At 41.7% G+C, this 27,987-nt stretch overlaps 1 protein-coding gene and 1 long non-coding RNA gene across 2 annotated transcripts; one reads left to right on the forward strand and one right to left on the reverse strand.

The window, feature by feature from the left end:
• Positions 1-1,404: 1,404 nt before the first annotated feature.
• STOM (stomatin) lies at positions 1,405-27,775 on the reverse strand. Its single transcript, XM_036915467.2, has 7 exons — positions 27,618-27,775; positions 15,711-15,814; positions 14,487-14,559; positions 13,323-13,405; positions 9,916-10,119; positions 8,888-9,022; positions 1,405-3,372 (listed from the first exon to the last, which is right to left on the reverse strand). The coding sequence occupies exons 1-7, from the start codon at positions 27,676-27,678 to the stop codon at positions 3,178-3,180; spliced, it is 855 nt and encodes a 284-aa protein (XP_036771362.1). The 5' UTR covers positions 27,679-27,775; the 3' UTR covers positions 1,405-3,177.
• On the forward strand, positions 5,681-10,828 carry LOC118927367 (uncharacterized). The gene is made up of 3 exons (XR_005030805.2): positions 5,681-5,923; positions 9,537-9,671; positions 10,270-10,828. It is a non-coding gene; the product is annotated as an uncharacterized LOC118927367 (long non-coding RNA).
• Positions 27,776-27,987: the final 212 nt, after the last annotated feature.

Here is a 27,987-nt window from a genome sequence, read left to right on the forward strand (position 1 = left end):
TGTCCTGGTCTTTTTTCCCCATGTTTTTACCCCTTTTGTTCCATGCCTTCTCCCACCCCATTGCACCCAAGTTACAGAGTGAAAATTTCTGTGCATAGGATTTTAGAATAGAAACCAGGGTGAGGGTTTATGTGATGGGAAAGGTGTGTGTTTATGCTGTTGTTTCCAAAGCTGGCTGATCAAATTGCCCAGGGAACTTTTTAGAAGCATTGTTTCCTCAGGGGCCCTACCTCCAGAGATTCTGATTCACTGCAGAAATGACAAGGGGAGTGGAGAAGGAATTTTCCACGTGAAACGTTGGGGGAAAGTCAAGTCATCCCAGGCAGTGTGTGCATCAAGTACAAACACAGGGAGTGATGAGGGACAATGTCCTGCTCAGAGACAAACGAGAGCCAGGTGTGGCTGGAGCAGAAAGTGGGGAGTGCAAGGCCTCAAATCTGAGAGGTAGGAGGGGCCCAGTTCATGAAGGACCTCAAATGCCATGCAAAGGGGTTTGGACTTGTAACTCCTGCCTTGCTTACCCCAAAGGGTTACTACTTTCATGGTCAAAGCAATGGCCCTGACAAATGTAGACAGACCTGGAGCGAAGGCAGCATTACCAGCTGGAGCTTCTAAGGCCTTCACTAGAGGCTAGTGGAGGCCTGTCTAGACAGAACCAACTCACATCCTGGAAACCTGTGGGAGGTCACATTGCAGGTGGATTCATTTCCGTTTATTGGCATTCAAGGTGGTTGACTGGCCAATTATCAGTTTATTAGTGGCTGTGGCCTTGGAGTTCTGCAGTGCCGATCAAGGAGCTTGCCTGAGGCTTTTGAGTTCCTTGCACTTCCTATTTTTCTCTCAAAGGCAAAACAATGAATTAGGAACACTATCATTTCAACCAATTTCTCTTCCTAACAATTTTTGATAGATCTTGGATTTCATCCTCTACAATGGAGATGTCACCATGAAATGCTACGACAGGTGCCAAAGGGGCATGTCCTGGAAAGAGACTGGTGTGGGCTTGGATGCTGTGTCCAGCCTTGGGCTGTTCAACGGGTTGTTTATCATGTGCTTTGTTGGGCAGAATGCAAAGTGCTAGAGATACGATTAGCTGGTGACAGCGAAAGTGAGTTCCTGTCCCATTTGGATTCAGGCAAAGGGAAATGAAATCAGCCAAGGATACAGGGGATTCACGGGTCTCAGACACCCCAGGTTAGGTTGTAGGTGGGTGTCCCGGAGGGAGCCTCAACATAGGAGACGACAGATGGACTCTCACGGCCTCCCCTTCCTCTGCCCCAAGCAGCACACACAAGCTAGCACAGCTGGCCCAGGACTGGAGGGTCTGATGTGTGTGTCACTTCGGAAAAATGAAATCCACATACACTAAATGCAGGCAGAAATAGACTCTTGGCCAGAGAAACATCAGTGAAAATGCACACTTTATTACGTACAGCGTTGGAAAGGGAGGCCGCATGGCAAAAACCTCTTGTACCCACTCTCATCCTAGAGCTCCGTCTGTGCTTCCTCCCTCCCAAGAGATTGAATTCCAACCTACTGGGCTATGAATCCACAAGGCAGAAAAGCGAAGATCATTTGGTATCTGGAGATAGGAAAGAATCAAGGACGGAAAGCATGGTTACTTTAAGCTCCAGAAGAGATTTTCACCCAGGAAGTGGGGCTGTTTCCTGGTCTCGGTGGTCCAGGGTGAGCCACCTCATAAAAGAGATAAAATCCTTACTTTAAAATTCAAAATATAAATGCAACTTGAGTTCCAAGTCCAAATGCTCCATATATACATCTAATAATCTCAGCTCAGAATCTGTATTCATGGTTCAAAGTTTTCTAAAATAAGTTTAGAAAGGGAGTATAAGGGAGGGGATGCTTACAGACTGGAATTGACAGTGATCTATCTACGGACAGATAGGAACAGTGGCTCTGGGTAAGGAAGCTGCCCTTTGTAAGACTTCTCTAGGTGAACTCATCAAAGAGAAGTGGAATAAATGTTACCAGCCAGTTTTCCAGACCAACAGGAAGAATGCCAGGTTGTTCAGATTCACAGGTGTTTGTCAAATGGAAGGTGCTTCCTCATGTTACAGATGAGGCAACTGGGGTTCAGAGGGGCTGACTACTTCCTTCAGCATCAACATGTATGACAGAAGAAAGACTGACTAGGCAAACAAGGTCTACATCTGTATAGATATCTGAAGTTTGACTGCATCTTCTCAAACTCACTGGTGTATGAATGGGACTGGTAACCAAGATATTTCACGGTGTACAATAGTTAACAGCATGCAAACAATAAAACAATGGTTTTCTAAAGATTTTTTTTTTTAGTATTAGTTCTTAAGCTATTCAATGAGTTTATAAAAAATTGGAGAACTGAGAAAATTTTATTTAAAAAATCAAAATTATTTAAAACCTGAACCATGAAAATAGGCAAAGTGAGAAAAAAGCACTTTTGTGATAAGTATTTAGCTGGTTTCAAAGACCACAGAAGAATCAATTTACTCACACGGAGGCTCAAAGGAGTTTTTAAAAAATTATTTTAAAGACTTCTATAATAAGGATTTAAAAGTCTTTCAAGGGTTAGGATAATCTTTTTCAGCGATCCTGGCCATTTCCTCCAGTGCTGAAGGTAAAGGCAAGAAAATGCTTATTCTCAAGTGAGGATTATTTTGAAACATAGTTTGGGTTCAGGAAGTAAAGAGATATTAGGAACATTTCCTTCATTAAGTTTCCCTTGAATTAAGGCACATGTGGCCCAGAGAAGCTGGTTGTAGCCTAAAGTCACTGCTTTCAGAACAGCAGCTGTCCAACCAGGGTGTCAAGTGGTGCTTCTAGCCTATTATCCTGGCTCCAGATCGAGGGTGCAGAATGACCCAGTGGAAGGCAATAGGGGATTTAATCTATTACATAATGAACTAAAAATACCAACCTCTGAATATTTTTTTAAAATGAGAGATTACCTTATAAATCACCAGCCTCTCTCTCTCTTTCCTTCCCTGTATTTACAGGCTAACAATCTTTATCTATTAGGATCACTATACATTCTAAGAACATCACACTCGACATATTGGAAAAGGAAAGGGAGAAAGAATAGCCAAGGTTCCTGCCCTACTCTCTTTATGGGTTAAGGGGTGATTTGGTCCCCCACTTCATCCTTGGAAGGCAAGAGCTCATCTCTGCCTACACGGCTCACTGTTTTGCCCCCACGATGCCTTGCAACATATCTATGGGCAGAGGGAAGACAATTGTTGAGTTTTTCTCAGCAGCGATGGTCGTCAGTGTCTGAAGGTACCGGAGCTGAAGGGCCGCAGGAGATTCAGTGATGACCATGGAGGCTTCTTTCAGAGCCCTGGATGCATTCATTTCTCCCTCCGCTGCAATGACCTATGGAACAGTGGAAAGAAGAGGTCAAACTGTAGAAAACAGCAGGGACCAAGTAGCGATCTTCAAATTGGGGTATGTGTGCCTCAGGTGGTACACAGAACTTTTCCAGGGAGTATGCCAAAAGTTTTAAGGAAATCAGTTTCCAGATGCGCAGTTTTTGGAAAGGCAAATGACTTCATTTTTTGATCCACCTGTGTCCACGCATAAAAGCTTGAGAAGCCAAATGAAGGCAGTTACTTTTAATACACAATTCTAGGAGAAAAGGTGTAAAGATACTATAATCACCAAGATTAAAGTGCAGTGTCACTAGGCTGTTGGTACGTGGATCTCAAAATATTAATGGTTCACAATACTCCTGTATTAGAATTGAAAGCAATGGTCTCATGACCAGTGAAGTGTCATTCACTTACACAGTAAACTCTGGGGGCCTCCTAGGTGTCAAGCCCACGCTATTCTAGGAATAGAGTGGACTCCCTCACCTCCTTCAGCTTCTGGTCAAGTAGGGCAGACATGGAAGCAGATCATTTTATTCCAGGGTGACAAATGCTGACAGACATTTATATGTACAAGGCACAGTGCTCACACTAGGGAGAAAGTAATTTTTGCAGGAGGTGAGGTGATGAGGGTTGTGATATAATGAGTTATAAGAAATACATTATTTGGTCATTCATATGACTAAATATCTATTTCCCAGGTAGATTTGGTTTTCATCCACAGTTCCTGAAAACACTGCAGAGTCTTCAAGGTAAGATAAATGTTCTTTCAATTCAATGAGAGACTTTTGGACCCCTACCCCAGGGCAGAGGCTGGAGGTGAATCAAGTGAATGGCCTATAACTTATGACTATGCAATGAGGTCCTCACAAAACCCCTGAGAAGTGCTTGTTGCTCTCTTCTCTGCTGGGTTGGATCCTACTTCTCAGGAAGAGCTTCTATGCTTGGGGAACCGGAACGCCTCCACGTGCCACCCAGCCAGGCTCCAAGCTGCACAAGGATAGAAGCTCCTTTATTTGCGACCTTGCCCTCTCTGTCTCTTCATCTGGCTGTTAATGTGCCCTTTACAGGATCCTTTACTAAAAGTGTTTTCCTGAGTTCTGTGAGCAGCTCTAGCAAATTAATCGAACCCAAGGGGGAGGTTTTGGGAATCTCCAATCTGTAGCCGGTAGAAGCACAGGGAACACCCTGGGGCTTGTGACCAGCACTGGAGTCCGGGGTGGAGGGCGGCCTATAGGACGGAGCCCTTAACCTGGAGAATCTGGTGCTGTCCCCAGGCAGTTAACATCAGAATTGAGTTGAATTCTCAGACACTCTGCTGGTGCTCAAGAATTGCTTGTTGTTTACATGTGTGAGAAGACCCCTTCCACATACTTAACACACATTGGAATCGAGTCCAGGAACCCGAATGGAGTTACACTACAATTACTACTGTGTATACTATCGTTACTGTTTATATGTGTATGTAGGAAAAGACTACACCATCGCATTAGGGGTCAGAGGAGTGGAATTAGCAAGTGTATAGAAGCTGAATGCTGTAGAATGAAAGCTTTGTTGTTTGAGCAAAGACGAGGAAGAATATTTCAGGCAGAACACATGAAAAGGTATGAGGTATAAAAAAGCTGGTGTATTTCAGAAAAGTGGCTGAACACTGAGAAAAAGTGGGAAGGTGGGGAACGAACGGGCCAGGGTCTGGTGGGCAGTTCAGGCCAGGGTGTTTGGTCTCCATTCTGCAGGCAGTGAGAAGCCACTGAATAGTTTTAAGAAGATAACCTAGTTGAGAAAATACCTGGGTGAAGGGTGAGGGTAGATGGGAAAGAGAACTCAGCTGTTAGTGAGACAGCTCGAGAGAGGCTGGAGCCGCACTGGCAGCGGGGATGGAGGAGGAGACGGACTGGAGAGCTGTTCGGGTGGGGAATCAACAGCTTGGAGACTGACTGGTATGGGGAGGAAGGGCGAATGGGCTGAGTTCCAGCTTTCTAGGTTTTGGTGCCTGGGCAGTGCTGTCAGGGGAGACAGGGGAGACAGAATATGGTACTTACTAAAGAGAAAGGACTCCTTCGAAGAGTATAAAAACCTAATTTATCAAGGTGCACCATTATGTCCTATCTAGGTCTGTGAGAAGGGAGGGGAAAGTGCCAGATATACTCATGTAACTGCACCCCACGGCAGGCACTACAGAGAATGCTTAAACAAACCTCTACCACGAGACAGGAGGCTCTGATCGTTTTCCATGTCATCTCAGCTGTCCAATCAGGCACTCTTTTCTCTGGACAGGGACCAACTGCAAAGAAATCTCCTCCTACCAATCAATACACAACCTCTTGGCTGGGAAGCCAGACCCACTGGATTGGGCTCACATTTGTTAATGGAAAATCTGCTCTGAGCAAGCTGCTTAAGAAGTCTAAATATAGGCCAAGTCTATGATGCGGACAGGATCTCAAGAGTGTGAAGCAAACTGCTTGTGGGTGTGTGGGCTTTTGCCAAAGGTGCAGCAATCCCGCATCAATCAACACTTCATATTTGCAGACCATCATTTAAAAATCTGTCATTTTCAGGTATGTGAGACCAGTACTATTGTCTCCTTCCGTAGCCCAGGCAGGCTGGTCTGAGGGAGGGGCAGAAAAAGGGGATCTGTGGTTTTGCACTCCACCCTCTCAATTAATAGATGAGTAGGCCCAGAAATATGAGCTTGAAAGCACATGCCAGACATTTTTCTGGAGAGTTACAAAAAAGGAAATAAGGGAGAACGCAAGTGCAAAGGATACTACACTTCGGTCCTTAAGAGCTGATCTTTGGAAAGAGACTTTGGAAAGAGGTTCCGCTAATGTACTGTAGAGCCTGTCAGACAATCTGTCCTCTGGTGACTGGCTCCTTTCTTGCAAATTGTGAGCATCTGTATGTTCACTCTCTTTGTTGTGTAGCATTCCTTCATGTTACTAAACCATACTTTATCCATTCAACTGGCAGGGGAAGTTTGGGTAGTTTCCAGTCTGGGGTAATCACAGAGTGCTGCTGTGAACATTCTAGCACATACCTATTGGTAGACGAATGTGTGCACTGTGTTAGATGCATACCGCCAGGCAGTTTTCCAAATTGGTTATAGCAATTTACATTCTCACCAACAAAATACGAGCACCAGTTCCTCCCCTGCCCATACTTGGTTCTTTTTTTTGGAAGCCACTCTGGTGGATGTCCAGTGTGACATCTGCTTATGATCTGCATTTGTTATTTCCCTGATGGCTGATTAACTGAAGGAATTCTTCTCTAAAGTCTGTTCATCTACAGGTACTTTTACCCTTTCCTTCTGCAATTTGTTGAAGAAACTATGACCCCCTATTTTCCATTAGAACTTGAATATGTAGTTTTGAAAATACAGCCCATGGTTGTTGCAGGGTCTCTGTATTTCACAGAGGGGCTAGACTTTTTGTGATTCTGCGTGTTAACCCTGAGCTTGAAGACAGACAGTCACTGCCCAGGTCCATGATACTGTCCCACAGGACCCCTGTAGTCCCATCCAAATGGAAGCACTGTGATTCAGCATTCTAACCAGCTTCCCTTATCTCTTCTAATTGTGATAAAGGGAAGACACGAACTCCCTTTCCTTACTCGTGGGAACACTTGTGGAAGAGGCTTAGTCCATCCGGGACAGTCTCAGAGGAAGAGGCGGTGAGGAGCAGAGGGCAATCTAATGCCCACGGCCATTACCTGACTGACTGACCTTCAGGAAATCACATAACTTTTCTGGGCTTCAAGTTTTTCATGTGATTAATAGGATGGCAAGTGAGTTTCATTTTTAGGGCCAATTCCAAGCAGTTGAAGGTTGGTAGCTGGTGTGCTGTGGAAGGGTTCTGAGGTCAAGTCTAGTCTAAGCTCAATGGAAAACAGTATTGTTGCTAATTATTATCATGGGAATAAGAGGGTGGAGTGGCAGCATCTGGGCAGGTATGTGTCACCTTCAGAAGATAATCTCTAAGGACCCTTTGGGCTCTGGGAGCCTGTGTGGTCTCTGTATGATAAATTCTTATTATTCAATATGGTTTGGAAATAGAGCCATTGGTTAATGACATATTCTAGGTAAAATCAATTCATAATTTTTTGAAATACTGATTATATTATAGTAGGCACATTTGATATGATCATAAATATAATTCCATCTTCAAAATGTGGTGAGTTTGAGGGAAAGCACGTGAGGGGTCTGCAGTATCACCAGATTATCCTCACAAGCATCAGTTACCACATTAGGAAAACATAAAATTCTGGTTAGTAGGAAATTCTGTATATAGTGTACCAAATGAGCTACTATTCTATTTGGTGCTAGCTAAGAAATTACAGTGACTAATTTGTGCCTTAAAGGCATCCTAATAATAGAAGGGCAGGGTTCTATGCTTAGCCAATTATCTTCTATTTCTACAATACTAGAAAATAGCTACTAATATTTTCTAACAACAAATTGGTTTGCTCCTTGTGAATTGGCAGATTTGTCCAGTCCACAGCACCCTCCCATGAAAACCACTCCTCTTCCTCCACCTAATCACAGGCAGGGGGCTGTGGAGCCTTACTAGTTTCTGACTTTGCTCTTTGGACCAAAGTTGGACCAAAGAGAATCTCTCCGCTGTGACTCTGGAATTAGGGCTGGCCTGTCTCCTTCAGAGTTCAACTAGGGAGACATATAAATTGGGAGTCAGACATTTACCCCCCTCAAGCTACCTGCAAGTGAGATGGGGCCCAGGAAATGGAATGACCAGCTCCCTTCAGTCTTGCCTGCCTTCTGGTCCCTGGCCCCAATTCTGAAGAGACTGGACTCTACTTCCTACCCTTGGGTTTGCTAAGATATCCCAGTGTCCTTACGAATTATCATCTCAAGAGGTCCTGTCTCCTAGCTGAGGTTACACGTATTTCTTCAGCACCTCTCATGCAGGGTTAAGACATAGGCAGGGATGATGGTGAAAAGAAAGAAGGAAAAAAACACATTAAAGAAAGAAAAGTGGAAAAAGAGGAAGAGGCAATAGTAGGAAGGGAAAAGATCCTGAAAAAAGAGAAAGAATTAAAGAAGACAAAAATCAGGGAGCATGGAAAGCAAACTGAGACTGCCATTCGCTCTAGTCTGCAGTGTAGATCTCTCCTTAATGGAGGTTTGGGAGAATGAAGTATGGGTCATGCAGCTATAAAACAACGTGGTAACTATGTACTGACATACCCATGAGATGTTATTAGGTGAAGAAAGCAAGGTGCAGAACAGTATGTTTACAACTGTACTTCTGTAACACAAACAAGCCAGTGGTCTAACGATCTAGTCGAATCAACCCCAAATAAACCCCAAATGACAATCTGGAAGTATATATATCAAACTGCTAAGCATGGTGGTCTCTGAAGGGGATATGATTTGAAATGATGGGGAGAGCTTTCAACTTTACTAAGCATTTCAGTATTATTTCTATTTTTTATAGCAAGCGTGTTTTACTTTAATAATTAAAAAGAAAACTCAACTGGAAAAACAAACTACAAAAAAAAAAAATTACCTTGGCTCGGGCCTCCCGGGACGCTTCGGCTTCTGCCGCCATAGCCCTCTGGAGCTGCACGGGTAGTTTCACGTCCTTAATCTCCACACGCTCCACCTTAATTCCCCAGTCATCGGTGGCATCATCCAGGGTACACTGTTAGCAAGGGAGAAGGCAAGCGAAGCGTGGTCAGCCCCAGCCCAGAGGCCAGGTGCAGGGACAGTAGTCATCCTCCGGCGGAGGCACGGAAGAAGCAGGGGCTGGGTCACTGAGGAGCCGATCCTGATTCTGTTACTACTGAGCTAATGCAGGTTGGCAAACTTTTTCTGACACGGCCAGATAGAGTGCTTGTTTCCAGCTGCTGTTGCAAACTGCCTTGCAGACCAAACGCAGCCAGAGATAACATGGAAACAATGGGCGTGGCTGGATTCCAATAAAAGGTTACTTACAAAACCTGGTGGCCAGCTGACTCCTGAGCTAATGTGACTGGGTACAAGCCGTATTTTGTCTTTACACTTCACTTCCTCCCTTTACATTGGGAGGAATGAAATCATACTGTCTACTTTATATGGTTGTTGTGGGTATCAAATAAGATCATAGATTATACACATAATGGGGTCTATACAAATCAGGAAAGTTGATTTATACTGCTTTTATCTTTTTTGAACAGCCAGGTTTAATTCATCATCTATTACTCAAGCATATGAGTTACAAGGCAAGTGATGGGATTCCACCGAGAATACAGCTTTAACAACACCATACTATTCTGCAGAACGGCCTCTGAACTATTATATGAAAGAAAAAGGTCAGTATTTATTCTGGAAAAAAAAACAATGGAGGAAATAACAATAAAAAATGCATGCATGTGTTTGTTAGTAGCCCATGAACTATTTGTGTGAAAAACATCCCCTTCCATCAAGTTTCTTTCTGTGAAGAAAGGCAGGCCAGTGATTCCCCAACTTGAATTAACACAAAGTGCTCAAAACAATCACTGACCCTTTGCCTCATTTTTCAATTTCTGGCGAGTAACACCCTGGTGCACGTCTCACCTGCATATTGTGTGCAATTTCTTCTCTGTCAGAGAGAATCTGAGAAAGGTTCTTGGTGCCCAGGACGTTCCTCAGAGTAGTTTGTGCCAAAAGACGGGTCGCTGAGTCAGCGTTGGTAATATTTGCCACTGCCAGGGTTGCATTCTGAACACGGTAATAGACCACGCCATCCACACTAACTGTCACTGAATCCTTAGTGAGGATCTACAATATAAAGGAAGCCAATCTACATCTGTCAATCAACTCGTTCCTTATTATAACTATAAGAAATGTTATTTATAGGACATCTTTAAACACTACCTGATTTTCTTTAGTTTAGTCCTACTACCACTGAATGTTTGTGTTCCTCTGAAGTTCATTATGTTGCAATCTAATCCTTAAAGTGTTGGTATTTGGAGATGAAGCCTTTGGGTTTCACCCTCATGAATGGGAGCAGTACCCTTACAGAGGAGACCCAAGAGAGCTCCCTCATGCCTCCACCACGCAAGGACACAGTGACAAGACGGTCAGCTGTGAACTAGGAAGGAGGCCCTCATCAGACACTGACTCTGCCGGTGCCCTGATCTTGGTCTTCCCAGCCTCCAGAACTGTGAAGAATACATTTCTGCTGTTTATAAGACCCCCAGTCCATGGTACTTTGTTATGGCAGCTTGAATGGACTGAGACAACAAAGCATCAAAAAGTTAACTATGTCTTTAAAATTTCAATATAATATATTCACTGAATTCATTAATTCCATTCATTCATTCATTCAACAAATATTAAGACTACTCAGTAGAAGGTACTGTATTAGGTCCCAGGGATAAAGGTATGAAAAAAGCCAGTTCCTACTTTCAAAGAGGTTGGGGACTCAAGGGAGGCTTTACAGAGCAAAGGCTGGACAGCTGCAGGCGGCGGGGGCGGTGCATGACCCAGGTCTTGAAGAAGGTAAAAATAAATTTCCGAGTGCGGAGTGAGATTCTTCAAGGCAGAGAGAATAATGTGTGACAAGGCCAGAGGTATGGGAGACCCTTGATTTGATGCACTATAGTGGCACAGTATTTCTAGAACAAAAAGTGAATGGGGACTGTTTTTTTAGGGTGAGGTCAGGGTAAAAATATATTTATAGTATACTACATAAAAATGCTTAACAGGATGTAACATATCAATACTTCCTGCCACCTTCAGGGCCACGTCCTCGGTTTGGTACTTACGTTTTTGGCCTCACTCCTCTCCACTCCCTCCTGTACACACTATACTAGACAAGGTATAGGTCCCCATATGCACCATGTTCCACGTTGCAGGCCTTTGCAGGTGTCCCCTTTGCTTGGATGTCCTCTCCTCTCTCTCCCCTTTATGACACTAGACTGGCACATTCTTACTCATCATTCAAGACACAAGTGTCTTTTTCTCCTTAAAACTTTCCTGACTCACGTGGCAGAGTAAATGTGCTTCCCTTTGCATCTTACTGCAGTGACGTTATTTATTTACATCATTACTTCCCTGTTAAACTATGAATTTCTTGAAGACCATGTGTCTTTGTGTCTCTACCATTGGCAGAGTGCTTGACACATCAAAGTTGCTGAATAAATGACAGATGAATGGAATTGAAGCATGATCCAAGGGGTATGGTGATGGATGAAGAGTGCAGGAGTGAGAGGAAGGAGCTCTGGACAGAAGTTCCAGCTTTGCCTGTACCTCCCTCTGGGATCTGTAGCAAGGCTTTTAAACTGTTGGGCCTAGAGATTCCTCATTTGTGAGATGAGGTTAGTAATACTGCCCAATTCTACACAAACTTCTTAGAAGATCAAATAAGACGTTGATGAACGAAGTCCTTTTGGAACTGTAAAGAGCTACATAAATGGAAAGTAGTAACAGCAATGAGATTACATGGCTGTTTAGTCCTGCCAGGCTTCAACGTAGTAATCCTCTCAGTAATCTAAAAATACTCCTAACTTAGAAGAGAAGTGGGAGATTCATAAATAAATGCACAGTATGTTACCATCTTGTGTGAAAATCAGTTATTTCTGAAGATGTGACCAGAAAATGTGTATCATTTCTAAACAAATTCTTGCCACTGTGACTTCTCCACAGCCAAGAGCTTTTTCTAGAGCTGCAGCCTCTCTGCTTACTGTTTTTTGTAGGCGGAGTTCTTATCTCCCTTCACATTAAGCGCACAGGGAATTGGAAAAACCACTGCTTGCCAAGTTCCAAGTGCTCTGCATTCAGCAGCTTGCAGGGGAGAAGAGGGCAGCTGGAAGGCAGAGGCTCACAGCAACCCTGCCAAATGCCTGCAATGTTTACAGAGGAAAATGACAGAATTCCCAGCTACCCTGAAAGAGGCTTTTTCTTGAACGATGGGAAAACATGCAGGGCATACAGCCATGCTCTCCGTCTTGTTCTCGTGAGTAAAAATGATTTCTGGTGTCACTGTGCATGTGTGGATTATAAAGTCTGTCCTCACCAACTACTTGGATCAGTATCAGCAGAGAAAGTCCTAAGCTGGTTTCTGGATTTTGTGACAAGAGAAGGCAACATGGCCAGGGTCCACCACCCTGCGTGAATACCTGGCCTTCAGTCAGGAACACTGACAGTTCTCTTTTGTCCCTCCCTTCATCACGTTTGCAGGCCTGCAATCTGCAACGGTCAGTAGGCCTCCTGAGATAGGAGGCCTGTCACCACTTTAAGGGCCACGATGGAGCTGGTGGAGACTGCAGTTAGCACGGGGCTGTGGGAAAAGCATTGGTCAGGGAATCTGGGGAGCTGGGTTGCAGTCCTGGCTCTGCCACCGTGGTCTGGAGGAAGCCCTCTGTTTCACCGCAACTACATACTTTCTAGGGACTCTGCTGTGAGTTTCAACTGTGAAAATATTTATGAAGTAGTTTGAAAAAGCAAGATATAATTACTAATATAAAACATTATATGCCTTATCTACAATGCCAAATGAGCAGTTTCTAATTCTTTGACTTCTAATCAATTTATCTAGGATAAAATCAAGAACCTTAAGAGGTATATTGTACTAAATAGGACTTTCTATCAGAAACATAGAACTATGTGGTAGTACAAGTGATGACGTCAGTGATAATGCTAACATTACACTTATAGTTACATTACACTGTTTTGTAATAATATTAACAAGCATATAGCACTTATTATTCAGCAGCCACTGTTCTAAGCTCTTTACATAAAATATCTCAGTCATCAAGAGAACTATACAGAGTAGGCCCTGCTTTTATAATCTCTATTTTATAGATGAGGAAATTGAGGCACAAAGAAGTCAAAAAACTTGCTCAAGGTCACACAGCTAGGAAATGGTGGAGGCAGACAGGCTCTAATCCTGTGCTGTACCCACGACCCTCTGCCGCCTCTCGCAGTCCAGCACCTTCCCACACGATCCCTTGGTTATTCACAGCAAAGGGCACTCTTACCTCCTGAGGAGGAATATCGAATGAAATAGTTCTCATGTCCACTTTGATGAAGCTGTCAGTGCACGGAAGAACGAAAAACAAACCTGCAACACAGACAGGCAGAGGACTGAAGAGACACTCCGGCACCTAACCAGGTCACTTCACTGTTCAGTGCTAACAGAATCTACCTGACGAGCTGAGAGAAACCAGTTCATCGTAGAGAATGAGCCAGAAGTCGAGAATGTTATTCTTGGCTCTTCTTGCTTACTTCCTGCATCTGTGCCCAAGGCGTGTGGACTTCATTTCCTCACTACTTCACTGTCACTGTCACGCTATTGTTGTCACTTAGACCAATGCCAACCGCTTTCTCAGTCACCCTTCAGTTTCTTCTAGTTCCTCTCCATTTCCTAAGCTGCAGGCACAGCCATCTGTCCTGAAACAGACCCCGGAACAAGCCGCGCCAAGGCCTGCAGGACCTGCCGCAGGCCATCTCGGCAGCTGCTCCCGCCCACCAAGCCCCGTGCTCTCCCTAGGCCGGGCTCCCTGCAGCAGCCTGAGCCTGCAGCGCTCCCCTCCACACTGCTTTGTCCACGCTGCTGTTCCTGCTGGGAACACACCTCGCTCTCTGGCTGACACCTTGTCAGGCCTCAAGACTCAGCCAGGATGTCACCCCAGAAAGCCTTGTCTCATCCTACTAGTCCAGGTCATTCTTCTCCAGTTTTTAACAGTTATCTGTGATAACTTGATCATAATGCTTATCACATGAGATTGTGATTATCTATTTCCTTATTTGTGTCCCACCACCAGACAGTAAGATCTTTGAGGGCAAGAACTGTGTTTTAGTCTCGCTTGAATCCCCAGAGCCTGAACCACGGTAGTAGCTCAACTGAAGTTTGCCAAAAATTATGACTGAAAGCTTGTATTTTAGTAGGGGTTCCCACGCTCAAGCTTCCATAGCTGTAGCTATTCCTGGCCCAAAATAATCTTATCATCTCAAATGGGAAGGGGCGGGGAGAGAAGGGAAGGAAATAGTGATTATAGTAGGACTGGCTAGCACCACAGCTATTGTTATATAATGTCTGCTACACAAACGCTTTCCTAAGTCAGCAGAGAAGAGACCTCATAAGGCTAATAAAAGGGAGGATTTCAGTGTCCAGGCTAACAATCCAGAATTCTAGTACTGACCAGGTCCTTTGGCTCCTCCTTGTAAAATGCGACCCAATCTAAAGATGATGGCTCTTTCATATTCTTTTATGATCTAGATTAAAAACACAATAATTTAACATGAGGAGTATAAATACTTATATATGGCTTTTTTTTTCTTTTAGTTTTTATTTTTTTTCCCTCTATTTAATTGAAATACCATTTATATACAGTATTATACTGGCTTCAGATGAACAACTTACTGATTCATCAATTATATACATTACCAAATAAATGCTCACCATAAGTATAGTTACCATCTGTCACCACACAAAGATACAGAGTATTATGAGCTATATTCCCTATGCTTATGTACAGCCTTTCAAGTATATCTTTCTGTTTTAAACAGGTTAAATGCCTCTATTTTTTCTCTATAATCCAGATATTATCTATAATATGCCCTATGTTTAACTATCCCCAGCAAGCATATTTACTATTTTTTTAACTGATTATAAAAGCAATGGATAGTCATTGTATGAAACTTGGGAAGTACAGCATAGTATAAAGATGCAAATCTATAACCTCACTCCTCAGCTGTTAACATCATCATTCAACTACTTGTGCATTGGTATTACAGAAAAAAAGCTTAAGTGCCCATAGTGTGTCTCCTAATTCCTTAAATTATAATAATAAACTTACCTGAAGATTCATGGAGCATATTTTATCTTTTTAGGACTATATAGATAATAGCCATTTATCAAAGTATTAATAACTTTACAGAGGAAATAACCAGCATTTGGGGGGCACTCACCATGTGCCAGGCACTGCGGTAAGTATGTTTACATCCATTAATTTGGTAAGTATGTTTACATCCATTAATTCTTTAATCCTCTCAATGGCCCTATGAAGTGGGTGTTGTTTCCTTCCATCTTTTGGACATGGTAAAGGTCACACGATGGACCCAGCAGTCAAACCTCAGCATCCTTACTCTGGAACACCTGCTCTCACAGGACCGTCCCATATTCTGACATCAGAAAATTTTAGATGCTAATCCTTCCCTTAACCCTTGGGAAGGACTGTCAGGGCAATGGCTGAAAAGAAGTCTTAAGAGTCCATTATAATAGGTGATTAGAGTGAATTTTCCAATAGATGAAGGAAAAAAGAATTATAGGCCAATATGGTCTCTCTGTCTCTTTCACACAAACCAAGTGGGTTTATGTTGTTAGGGGTTGACCCCTCTCCAGATGTGAATGAAATATTCTTTACCTTTATACACATCCATATGGATATTGGGAAAGTTATAAGAGTGAACAAGAATGAGACAGCTACCAAAATCCATCCACAAGGTCCAAGGCCTACACTGGGGCTCTCTGTGAAAACAAAAAATATACAGCTCATCATTGTCATCATGATCCCACCGTCTTCATCCTCACTCTTCACTGACCACCTGGGCTTGGCAATTTTACATGAATTTTCCCATCTACTCCTTCTAACAACCCTGAAAGTTTAGGTGCTACTTTCCCTGATCTACTTACCACGATGACATAAGTATTTTCCACATTACTCTTTACTTTTTCCAGCACACATTTACTAAGCACCTAGCATTTATTATGCCCTGTGCTCTGCACTGAAGTGATAAAAGAAAGACCCAATTCCAGCTATCCAGAAGATTAAAGTTTAGTGGGCAAGAGACATACAGATAATTATAATACTAGGTGGTAAGTGCAGATATTGAGTGTTTAGACTATTTTGAAAACACAGAATGGGGTAACTCACAGTTGGGATGGAGGTGAAAGTGGTAGGTAGGTGATGGTGGTGGTTGTCAGAGGGGCTTCTGGAAGGACGTAACAGTTAAGGAAAATACCAGTGAAAGGAAGAGAAGGAAGGAAAAGGGCATTTAAGCTGAGGGTGCAGAATAATTAAAGGTGACAACTCCATGATATAGGAACATAAACTCAATTTAGATCCTGTTTTTAAAAATGACACCTGCAAAATATTTCACTGGGTAGCACCATAATTTATTATCCATCCCTGATGATTAGATATATTTCTGGTCTCTTACAATTACTAAAAATGGTATAACGAACATCTTCGTACAGTTTTCCTCTCATATTTCCATTTTTTACAAAGCTTTTTATATGATTACAAAGGTAATACATGCCCACTGCAAAAAGTTCAGGAACGTATTAAAAAGGGGAAAACTACTCAATCCAGAGATGATATATATTCTCCCAAACCTTTTCCTAATATACATTTTTATAAATAAGCAAAATTCATAGCCTATTTTTCTCCCCTCTAGCTATTGTTCTTTCCTGTTTTTAGCTTTTGTTGCTATGTATGCATTGTGCTTTTTCTGTTTTGACTTTATCAGTTACAGTTGTATAAAGTTTAAAAACTCACAGTCCTACAAGAGTAGCATGGGAAGAGAGCAGTCCCCCGTTCACTTCTTCCAGTTCTCCTTCCTCAAAGGCAACTGCTCTTTTGGTCTTTACCTCCCAGTTTCTTAGTAATATGCTGGTTTTGTTAATTTTGTTTTTCTGGTTTTCAGTGAGCATTATCTATTGACTTTCCACTATGGAAGATTTAGCTCCTCCCTCCACCACACAAATATATCCATGCTTCTAATTACATCATACTGTCGGTTAGATCAACATCAAATCTATTTCATGAATACGTAAATTCAATTTCAAAGCTAAGCCATGTAGTTAGGTATAATTAGTGTTCCATTCCCATCCAACATTTTGCTTTTTTCTGGAGTCAATGTCTTGCTTTTTCCCTTTGTTTAGTTTTCAATGTCCTTACCCTCAAACCCTTCATCAATTTCTAAGCCTCCTTTCATAAGGGTAGATAGCCTATCAATTTCTATTTTATCTATATATAGCTCATCACTGTTACTAGCTGCTAGCATGATCTCACCATCCTCATCCTGTCTTCCCTGACCACCTGTGATTGGCACTGCACATCTCTCTCCAACAACCCTCAAGTATACATGAGGCTTTGCCTCAGGGACTCTCTCTTGGAGCCACGTCTGGATCTCTCATCTGGTGCACACAGCTGTCACTGTGACTGCCTCTCACCATCATCCTAGAAAATTCCCTTCCCTTCCTGTGTTGTGTGTTCCACTCTCTGTATCTGCTGTCTTCCTCATTTTCAGTTTGTTTTTCCTTTCTGTGGAGGACAGAGGGATCGAGCAAACAAGGGACACTATCCATTTTCTTACCAACCACAAAAGACTTCTGTTGTATTTCCAGGAGCTGTTTTAAGAATGGGAAGGAGATTGGCAAGAGGGGAAGAGGTACGCCAGGCATGTGTTACTGCTCAGAAGAAAGGGCAAAGGTGGCAGTGAGACAGGACTTTGAAAAAAACTGGACGCCAAGAAATAGGCAGAGGGTTCAGGCTGGGAGCGTGGGGTAAAAGAGATACTTTCTAAAATATTGCTCCAAGTCTCTTGTATTCCAGGCAAATTGGCCTCCAGGTCAAGTGCTCTAAAACACAGGATGAAAAACCAGAAATACACATGAGTACTTTGGTCATATATGACTTTGAGGTTTTCTGACCTGTGTGAGGTAATTGTCCCTATGAATACTTATAAAATGATCTAAAGTTTTTAAGTTATAACTTTTGGGGATACAGACACATTCACTGGAGAACATTCATAACAAGGCTGCAGTGTTCCTGTGGAGAAGGCTCCATCAGGTATTTTCAAAATTGAAAATCTCAGCAGCCATTTTTAGACAATTTGTTATATCCCAGGCACTGTGTTAAATTACTTTAGATGTGTACCTCATTTCCTCCTCACAAAGCCCTGTGTACCTGAGTATTTTTTAACCTTTTTTTTATTATTATTAAGCTATTTTTTTTTATTATTAACCTATTTTTATTATCATTGATACACAATCTTATGAAGGTTTTACTTGGGCAACATTGTGGTTACTACATTCACCCCTATTATCAAGTTCCCCCAACATACCCCATTACAGTCAGTGTCCGTCAGCATAGTAAGATTGTAGCTGAGTATTATAATTTTACTTTACAAATGAGGTAACTGGAGCAACATAACTTTCCCAAGGTCACACAGTGAAGGAACTGGGATTCAAATATAGGTGACTTTACTCCAAAGCCCATGTTCTAAATCAGTTCATTTTCTGACCCTTTGCCTCTGAATAAAAAAATCCTCATTAAAGAAATTTTCATGATTGGAGCACTTTCTCCAAATAGTATCCAAACTGGGAAAGCATGGCAGGAGTACTGAGAATGAAATGATATTCCTACAGAGGAAGCCCTTTTAATTCCAGTTGTATCTATTTATAGCAAAAGACAGTCTCAAGGCTCTTGGCCAGGCTCAGGTCTAGGTTTCCAAAGTGAAATGGATTCCAAACAAGAACAGATTGGCCACAAATACTTACCTGACAGCATTTACTGCTTTCTAAAATATTACTCCAAGTTTCTTGTGTTCCAGGCAATGGACATAGCTTTGTTGTCGTGAACATGCACTGTAAACTCCCCGAGGGCAGGGACGTTTCTTATTCTATATTCTTCGTGTCTAACACTGTATCCTGATTATGGCAGGTATGAAATAGTCTAGCTCCATATCTGTAATAGAGCAGGTATAAAATAAAACACTGCTTACCCAGCTTTCCAGCTGGATGTGTTTTTTCCTTCCTCTGAATCTTGATGGCACTTTTTAAACCTCTCTTATGGCATTTATATTTTGCCTACTGCTTTAATTTCTTGTGCATTTATACCCCTTATTTGACTGAGATTTCCTGAGATTAGGGAGTATCTACGCTTCTTTACGTCTTTGAACTTGTGTTCTCACCTGTAATAAGGATAATTAGACTGGCCATGTAGGATTGAGGTGGTGCTCAATAAATACAGAGGAGTTTTCGGTAATCCTATTTTACTCAAGTGTTTTAATTTCCTCAATGAAAAATGGGGAAATAGGTAGTATTCATCTTTTTTAAATACAAGCCTCATAAACTACTCTAATTTTTCCCTCACTTCCCTCCTGCCAGGCTACACTTGGACATTCAAAGACCCTCAAGAAGCTCATTTATAATTTGAATTATTAAATTATTGAATTATTATTTATATGAATAAAAGAAAGCCCAGTTCTTTGTGCTCAGTTTCCACTGTCACATTGTTTTTTTGAAAACCCCAGATGAGTATATAGGATTACAAATCAAGAGGGGCAAGAAATTGAGTGGATATCTGAAAACTGGGCTTGGTCTTTCACATTTCAAATGCCTAACTAGAAATAGAGTGTATACACTGGGGAAGTGACACCATTTCATATCATTCTAGTGCTTATAAAAAAAACTATCCCACTCTCAACCCTTGGAATTCTTCCCCACATGGTTATAGCTCACAAAGGTGCATAAATCGCATTCCTCAGCTAGGTGAGGCTTAAATTCCACCAAACTATAAATGAGCTCTTAGCCATCTATTATCTATGGGCCAAAGGGGAAAAGGAAGTCTCAGTTACTCACCAGAATTTCATGAATTTCCTTCAAGTTTCCCATTCATTACCTTAAAGACTGAATCCCCCCTACCAGCTTTCTGAGGTAAAAGATAATGAGCAATTGGAATTCCTGAGCTTTTTAGGCTGGTATACTTATTTTGCTGTGTGGGAACATACCTAATGCCTTGAGATCCCATGACACCTGATTGTAAATACATACTACTTTGCCATGGTCACACATGGTGTGTGTTGGGTCACGGGGAAGACAAGTAGTGACTCTGTGACATCTTACTAAGCTGATGGACAGTAACTGCAATGGGGTGGGGGGGGGAATTTGATAATATGGGTGAATGTAGTAACCACAATGTTTTTCATGTGAAACTTAAATAATAAAAATAAAAATGATAATTAAAAAATACTACTTTGCCATGGTTTAGAGTAGTTTTTTGCTTTTACTACCAAACTCTTTCCTGAAAACTGCATTAGAATAAATTTTTAACTAGCCAAAGCAAGGTTTCAAAAAACCTATATATTAACATTTTTAATTGAACATTCAAATTGGGCTTACCTCCAAGAAACTAATATACATTCTTAAAAATATTGCTTTCCCCCCCTTTATTTTAAAATCAAAATATTGTCACTACAAAAACTGGAATTCATAGCTTAACAGAAAAATCATCTACCTTCTCATTATCTTTGAATGGTGATCATTTTCTGCCTTGTTGTATGTCCTTTAAACCTTTTTATCCTACTTTTTTCCAAAAATGAAATACTGGTATATACATAATGATTTTAAATCTGTTTCCCCCTCTCATTGTGAACATCTTTTCATGTCAGTACATGTTCATTACTATTAAAGGCTGAATAACATTCCATTGTTCCATGTATGAACACGTAGGTCACCTCCAATTTTCTCTATTAGAAACTCTGCTGCTTTTAATACTTGTAGCAAAATTTCCAGGCATCCTTATTGTGTAAACAAATTTTGCTGAGATGAAAGTATGTAACTCTTCAATTTCTCATTCTGGAGGTATCTTTTATTTACTAATAATAACCATTTATTGAATGCCTATTACATGTCAGCCACAAGCTAGCTCCTAATATATATTATTTCTAATGTTTACAAAAGTCTGTAGAGTAGGTGTAACATTTTCCTCCTGAGTCCCAAAGTATAAAGCAAAAGACTTCCTGGGAAGAGATAAAAAACAAAACAAAACCATGAAATAAATGAAAAAAACAAAACAAAACAAGTTGTACAATAATTTTTGTTGGCTTAGCTTCTGGAAAAGTAGTAAAAGATTCTTTTCAAGATGATAACCCAGGCATAATTTCAGAGCACTGCATGTTGTTAATGATCCCAGATCAGCTGATTTCCTTTAAGGTGTGTTGAATGTGGCACTCCTGGAAATCATGTGCAATAATAAATTTATCATTGAGACTATTCTGAAGTTCAAAAGATACTGACTTTCATCTTCAGGGAAAGGCCAGAAATATATCTTACACAATATCTGAAAATCTAATTCGGAATCACATGCATTACTACACACAAAAGGATGAGCTAAGGAATTGCTGAAATAACCTAAGTAGCAACATTTAAAGAACAGTCTTTTCCTTCCGCCTTTCCAGAATGCAAGTGCAACACTTCATGTGGCAAACTGTCAAGAAGATAGTATTTGGGTGGGGAAAGACAGGGTGGATAGGAAATTAGTCTCAAAAACACACACTATCTGGTTCTAGTAGCATTTTTTTAAGGGGTAACAGTTGGCCAAAATGAAAGGTCTGGGCACTCTCTGTATTTTTTTTTAGGGAAGCATATAAATTCAGGATGTAGGTGTTCTTTTTGGCCTCTATTATCCCTCATCAGAGGCTGTATGTCAGGATTTGGCAAGCTTTTCCTGTAGAGAGCCAGAGAATAAACATTTTCGGCTTTGTAGGACATAAAGTCCTTTGCAACTACTAAATACTGCACTGTTGCAGTGCGAAAGCAGCTGAAGACACCACATACACGCATGAGCACGGCTATCTCCATTAAAGATTATGGACACTGAAATCTGAATTTCAAATAATTCTCATGTGTAATGAAATCTTTTTTAAAAAAAAAACACTATAAATGTAAAAACTATTCTTAGCTTGTGGAACATACAAAAACAGGCAGTTGGCCAGATCTGGTCAATGGGCCACATGAACCATTCTTGTTCTTTGTCCTATATCTATTTGAGGAGAACTTTATAAACTAAATAACATGTTCTGTCTTTTTTCCAGCTTTGCAAGTGAGGGTACAGTTCCCAGATTCCCAGTTTCTCTTTCCTTTGTGTTGTGAAACAGGGTCTTTAAAAGACCCGATAAGTAAAAATTTAGGGTGGAAACAGGTAAAAGGGCAGATAAAACACGTAAATATAAAATGACATGTTTCATTAATAAAGACATTTCAACTAATCAAATTTTACTATAACTGAGTTTTTCAAATGACCGGACTTCTAGGGGAAAGAGATGGGGAAGAGAAGGAAACAATAGAAGAAAAGGAAAATGAAGAGAAATGGAGAAAAGAAATAAAGAGGAGAGAGACAACAAAAATGAAGGCAGCAACCTCCAGAAAGATTAAAACAGGTAGAGGTAAGAGAGGCAGAGTTTTTAGCACACAGTAAGGTCTCAAAAAAATATGGTGAAAAAACAGTATTTACTTGGAGATCACAACCTGCAGTTCATTTGGGCAAAGGCTTTCAAAGCAAACGAGCATACGCTAAAACCCATCTTTCCAGTGATTATTTTAATTAGGCACTGTTTATAGTTCTTCAAGTTTATCCTTAAACCTCTAGGGAAGAAATTCTCTGGGCTAGCTTGGGTGGCCACAGGTCAGATGATAGCAAATTAAGAACCACTGATGAAGACTGTTAATTTTTCTTTCCTGTTACAAACCATCTATACCTATAAATACTTGCCCAAAAGAACTCTTACTGATGACGCGATATGTGATTTGAATCACAAAACTTAAAATGTGTTCACCATGAGATCTTAAGGAAATAAGACTAATCCTTTTAAGAAAGATTTTTAATAAAAGCTGAAATAAAGGGAGTTCTTGGCTTAGCTCAAAAGGAATAAGGAAATTAAATAACTATAAATACTTTATTTCCCAAGCATCTTGTGGATTTTCTGTGGCTTTTCTTCATTCAAATGTTTCTAGCCATAGACCAGGAAGAAAAAAATAGGTGACAGTATCATCAATAATTTTAAATTTATACCCTTGAGACTTAACTAGGCCCCCTTCTCCTAATCTCCCATAGCACTTTCCCCTGTTTAAACAGCATTTATCACACTTGCAATCATTTTACTCAATGTATGTCTTCTTCATGGGACTTTGGTCTCATTAAAGCACAGTGGCTTCGGAGTTGGCTCTGCCACTTTCTAGCTGTGTGACCTTGGGAAAGAATCCTCACTCGGTGCTTTCGTCCTCTCATCTAAAAACAGGGCTAGTAGGAGTATCTTCTTGGAGAGATACCGTGAAGACTAAATGAGCTAATATGGAAGATACCTAGAGCATAACAAGTACTCTGAAGACGTGCTGTAAACGGTGGTTGAACGAGTTAAGTGATTAGGCCATTTCTTTAAGGGGAAGAAAGGACTGCCTATTACATAAGACAAACTGAAACTACATGTCAGCAGACAGGACAGGATCCGGGCATAGAGTTCAGAATCACCCTCTGTCCCAAACCAGTTGTCATACTGCTTTCCTCAATTCTTCTCTATTCTTTTCTCTTTTTTAAAATCAAACCTTTTGGCCCGTGAGGTTAGAGAACTCAAAAAGGTAGAAGAATGGGCTGAATATGGCCCATGTCTGGAAAGTTAAAAGCAGTTATGTTCAGAAAAATTGGAGAGAAAAAACAACTTCATAACATTATTAATTAAATTTAGACTAGCCCTGAAAATATATTAAAACAGATCAAAACTCTCCTACTTGGTGGTTTGTTTGTTTTTTTATCTCCTTCACTTGGACATCTTAAAAATCTCTATAATTGAGTTTTTCTCATAGAAGTCTTTGGAGGGTAACACTTTAATTAACAAAAGGAAGTAGAAGCATAAGGAAATGTCATAAGGTTCCCAATTCTTTAACTGAGAGTCGCTAAGCAGTGGCTAAGATCTTGGGGTTTTGGTATCACATTCCAATTCGTCCACAAAATTTTCTCACTAGCAAAATGAAGAAAAAGAATGATTTTGTATGAGAAAATACGTAAAGTGCTTGATGCTTAGGAAGTGTTAAATAAATAGTAGCCATTATTTGTATCACAACTTTAAGATCATGATAGTTTATAGTTTATAGAAATAAACTTTTTATTAAGTGATTGCCTTCTGGGACCTGCACAACACAGAGAATATTAAGACTAACAATCTGCTTGGGGACTCTATCTCTGGAGGAGAAACAGACCACATTTGGGGAGGTAAGTCAGAGTTCCAAACTTTCTCAGATTGTCTTTCATACAACATTTTGTCCAAAAATTTTAATTTTCTGTATAATTACTAGGCTTTCTGAATAATCATTATCTTTTTTATTCTTTGCTTGCCCCATTAAGTAATATCTTAATATTTTAAAGTTTCAAAAGTACATTCACAAAAATTTAATCATTTGTTACTCAAAACCTCTGTACATAGACAGCACAGTTAAGATTATGCCCAACATATAGATGAAGAATTGACTCTGGAGGTTGAGAGACTTGCTCAAGGTGACCCAGGTAATAAATGCTGGTATTGAGATCTCAGATCTCTGAGTTCTAAATTCTACTCTCATTTCACTATACTATACATTTTACCATAAGTGCAAATTCGCAACTGGACAAAGGTGATATAATTTTCATTGTCTGATACTTTAGGACACTTTATTGCTTGTACATTTAAAGCTAATCTACTGACATGTCAAGCCAAATGCTTGTAGTTCAAGTGTCTTTACTAGTCCCAGAGTATAGACAAAGGTTCAAAAAGAATAGAAGAACTTCATTCTTTTTATTGATTGTGACCTGTAACTTCTCTTTCCATACTTTAATAAATAAAAGGAGATTCCTTATTAAGTGCAATGTACTATCTTGACAATTATAATCTCTTTACTGGTATCTCAGACAAATAGTCTATCTGTAATAAGAACCTATTTAATCTTAAAAAGCAAAAAACAAAACAAAATGCCAGCTTTAGCAGAACTGGTCACTGGTTTGCATTAATCTATGACCATTGATGTTTTAACTCAGATTAATTATTAAAGAAGGTACAGAGTTCTCCTGAATCTCATTGTAACACAGCTGAAATAAACAAATCAGTCCCTTGCTTCTGCTTATTTTCAGGCATTCTCCCAAAGGGATTATTCTGTTGACATGGCTCTTAATTATAATAATACATTTCTTTGTAATCCATCTACATTATTTCATTACAAAGCAAATGCACTAGCTTTATAAACTAATCTTGCCTAAAGTTTGGTCATATTTACATTCCTAAGACTAATTATCAGCAGAAGCATAAAGGGACAGGATTTGGGCTTTTATATTCCACTGCGTCCCTCAGGAGCAGCCCTCTGGAGCTGTCTTACCCAGAGTTCTTGATTGAAGCTACACTTCTTTGGGCTTTATTGTCTCTTACTTTCAATGAAGTACTGATGTTTGACAAGTTCTTCCATTTGGGTATGCATTTTACAGGTAGCTCTAGGATAGGGAAAATGGTTTGGAAAATCAGATAGCCCATGTCTGAAACCTAGCTCTAAATCACACATGTGTGTGACTTTTTCACTTTGAGCCTCAGTTTCCTTGCTGTAAAATGGTGGATAGTGTTTCCTTATGCAATCCTTAGAGGATTGCAGTTCAGATAACGTTTGTAAAGCACTTAGGCTGTGTTTGACACATGGCAAGAATGCTATAAATTCTATTAAATAAATTCCACTAATGGCTTTTCTACCAGTATGAGATCTCTACGGTTCTCATTTAAAAATGGGTGGCTTAGACCAAACAAAATTTTGTTATGTATAATTTCCTGAGAAGGTGCATAGTTTTAGTTAGATTCTTAAAAGATTGTCTTTAAAAAAAAAGGTAGAACCAAGAAAAAGAATTTAGGAGTTAAAACTGGTCTGTGACCAGGAAAAACAACTAAATGAACATTAAGTACAAAGATCATGGTTATTCCCAAAGACCTACTACAAACAGATTTCCCAGTGCAGTTTCACCAAACTTGTAATACTGTCCTCATAGACCTTTTGTCTCCCACCAGATCAGGGTACAGAAGAGAGGATCCTTCCTATCTTCCTAACCAGGAAAAGAACTATCAAAGAGGTGGGCTGTGCAATTTTCACAGGGTCAAGTTTTAGAGTCAGTCAAACCCAGACTTAAAATATGGCTCTATTACTTGTCGACTGTGTGGCTGTGGAATAATTTGACCTCTTTGGGTATCAGTTTCTTCAAGTACATCCTTCCTGTTGCTACACTACTGATGTGGGAAGATAACTCTCCAAGGTGCTTAACGGAGGAAAGTGAGGGATTTCTGTAATTCTTTTGATGCTCCTGGGAAAGACTAAAGACAAGGATCGCTGGACAAGGGAAATGGGACTTATACTGGATGGGTGGATAAGGTTGGCTTTACAAATAATCAGAACAGATGAGTCCCATCCCAGTAGTGTTCTTTGTGAGGTGCTGTTAAAGTCCACCAAGCCCCTTACATTATGTTATCTGTTTGAAATTCTGTCCTTAGAAATAATTCCTTTGGATCACTAAGAGCCCCTGAGAGGGAACCAGCACTCCTGAGAGGTGTGTTGCCTCTCTTTATTGGAACCCCCGGCCCTCCCCAAGGAGTTAGCCAATAAATGGTTCAAGGTGATAGCCCTCTCAAGGGTACTAGTTCCTTGGCAGGGGAGCAAGATCGAGCCACTCACAGCTTCTGCCTTCACGGATGGGAAGGCCCTTGTAGGGTGGGGCAATTTAGAGTTCCTGGTGAGAGACAGAAGCCCCAAAGGCCAGGATCCTAGTACAAACTTTATCCTAGTAAAGTGGAGGGGGAAGGATGGGGCAGAAAGTGAAGCGGGTAAGAGATAAGAGAAGAATGTCAAAAAGAGACCAGTCTTCCGAAAACATGGCCCACTCTGTGCGGAGGGCTGGCGGCGAAACCTCACAGGTCTGTCTTGCTTCTTAATATGAAACTGGCGAGGGGATGGAGGGCAGTTCTTTCCAATTCCGGAGGAGGCGGCTCAACTGGGGGTGGGCAAAGGCTGGGTGGGGGAGAGGCCTCCGAGGGGATGGAGCAGGAAGGGGGGTCGGGAGACCGGGAAGACGCGGGGCCCGGGGGTGGGGTGCGGCTTTGAGCCTCGAGCCGCGAGTCACTTACGCATGTACTTGTCCGAGTGCAAGCCGCAAGACAATGAACGGAGAGCGCTGGCACGCGGCCTGGCATCTCGCAACCGCTGGAAGAGGCGAGCCCCTCCTAGGGCTCTGTTACTAGAAACACGCCCAGCTGTGGGCGCGTCCGCCGAGTGCCGGCCGCGGGGCTGTGCACTCTGCACCCTACTGTCCCTAAACCTGACCCGCAGCCCTCGATACGGAGCTCGTTATGCTCAGCGTCCGAGCCAGGCAACCGCGGCACCGCTGAGAGGCAGCAGAGACCGCCCTAGAGCCTCCAGGCTGGGGCTGCTGCCCGAGGAGGGGGTTAGCGGGCTGAGAGCGGCCCCACGGGTCTCGCGGGGACGCAGGGCTCACCCTTGAAGGAGTCGGGTTGCCGCCGGGTTTCGGCATCCGCTGTGTGCCGCTTCTCAGCCATGGTGCCCCAACCGGAGTCGCCGCTCTCGCACCCCGGCAGCCCAAACCGTAACCGCAGCCGCGAGGAATGCCCTGAGCAGACGCGGGGCCAGACACCCAGGCTGCAATCCCGCCCCTCTCCACCGCCCGGCCAATCGAAGTCCAACGCGGAGGAGGACACGCCCCTCCCACCCCCCGCCGGGCTGCCCGCCCCTCCTGCGCAGCGTGGTGGGCGCGTCCCGCTCGCTCCCGGGGCTGAGGGGCGTGGTCTATGGGCGAGGCGCGCGCCCTGGGCTGGGGTCCCCAGCCGGAAGGGAGGAGAGGAGGCCTC

The sequence above is a fragment of the Manis pentadactyla genome, chromosome 3 (genome assembly GCF_030020395.1).
Source record: "Manis pentadactyla isolate mManPen7 chromosome 3, mManPen7.hap1, whole genome shotgun sequence".
Lineage (NCBI taxonomy): Eukaryota > Metazoa > Chordata > Mammalia > Pholidota > Manidae > Manis > Manis pentadactyla.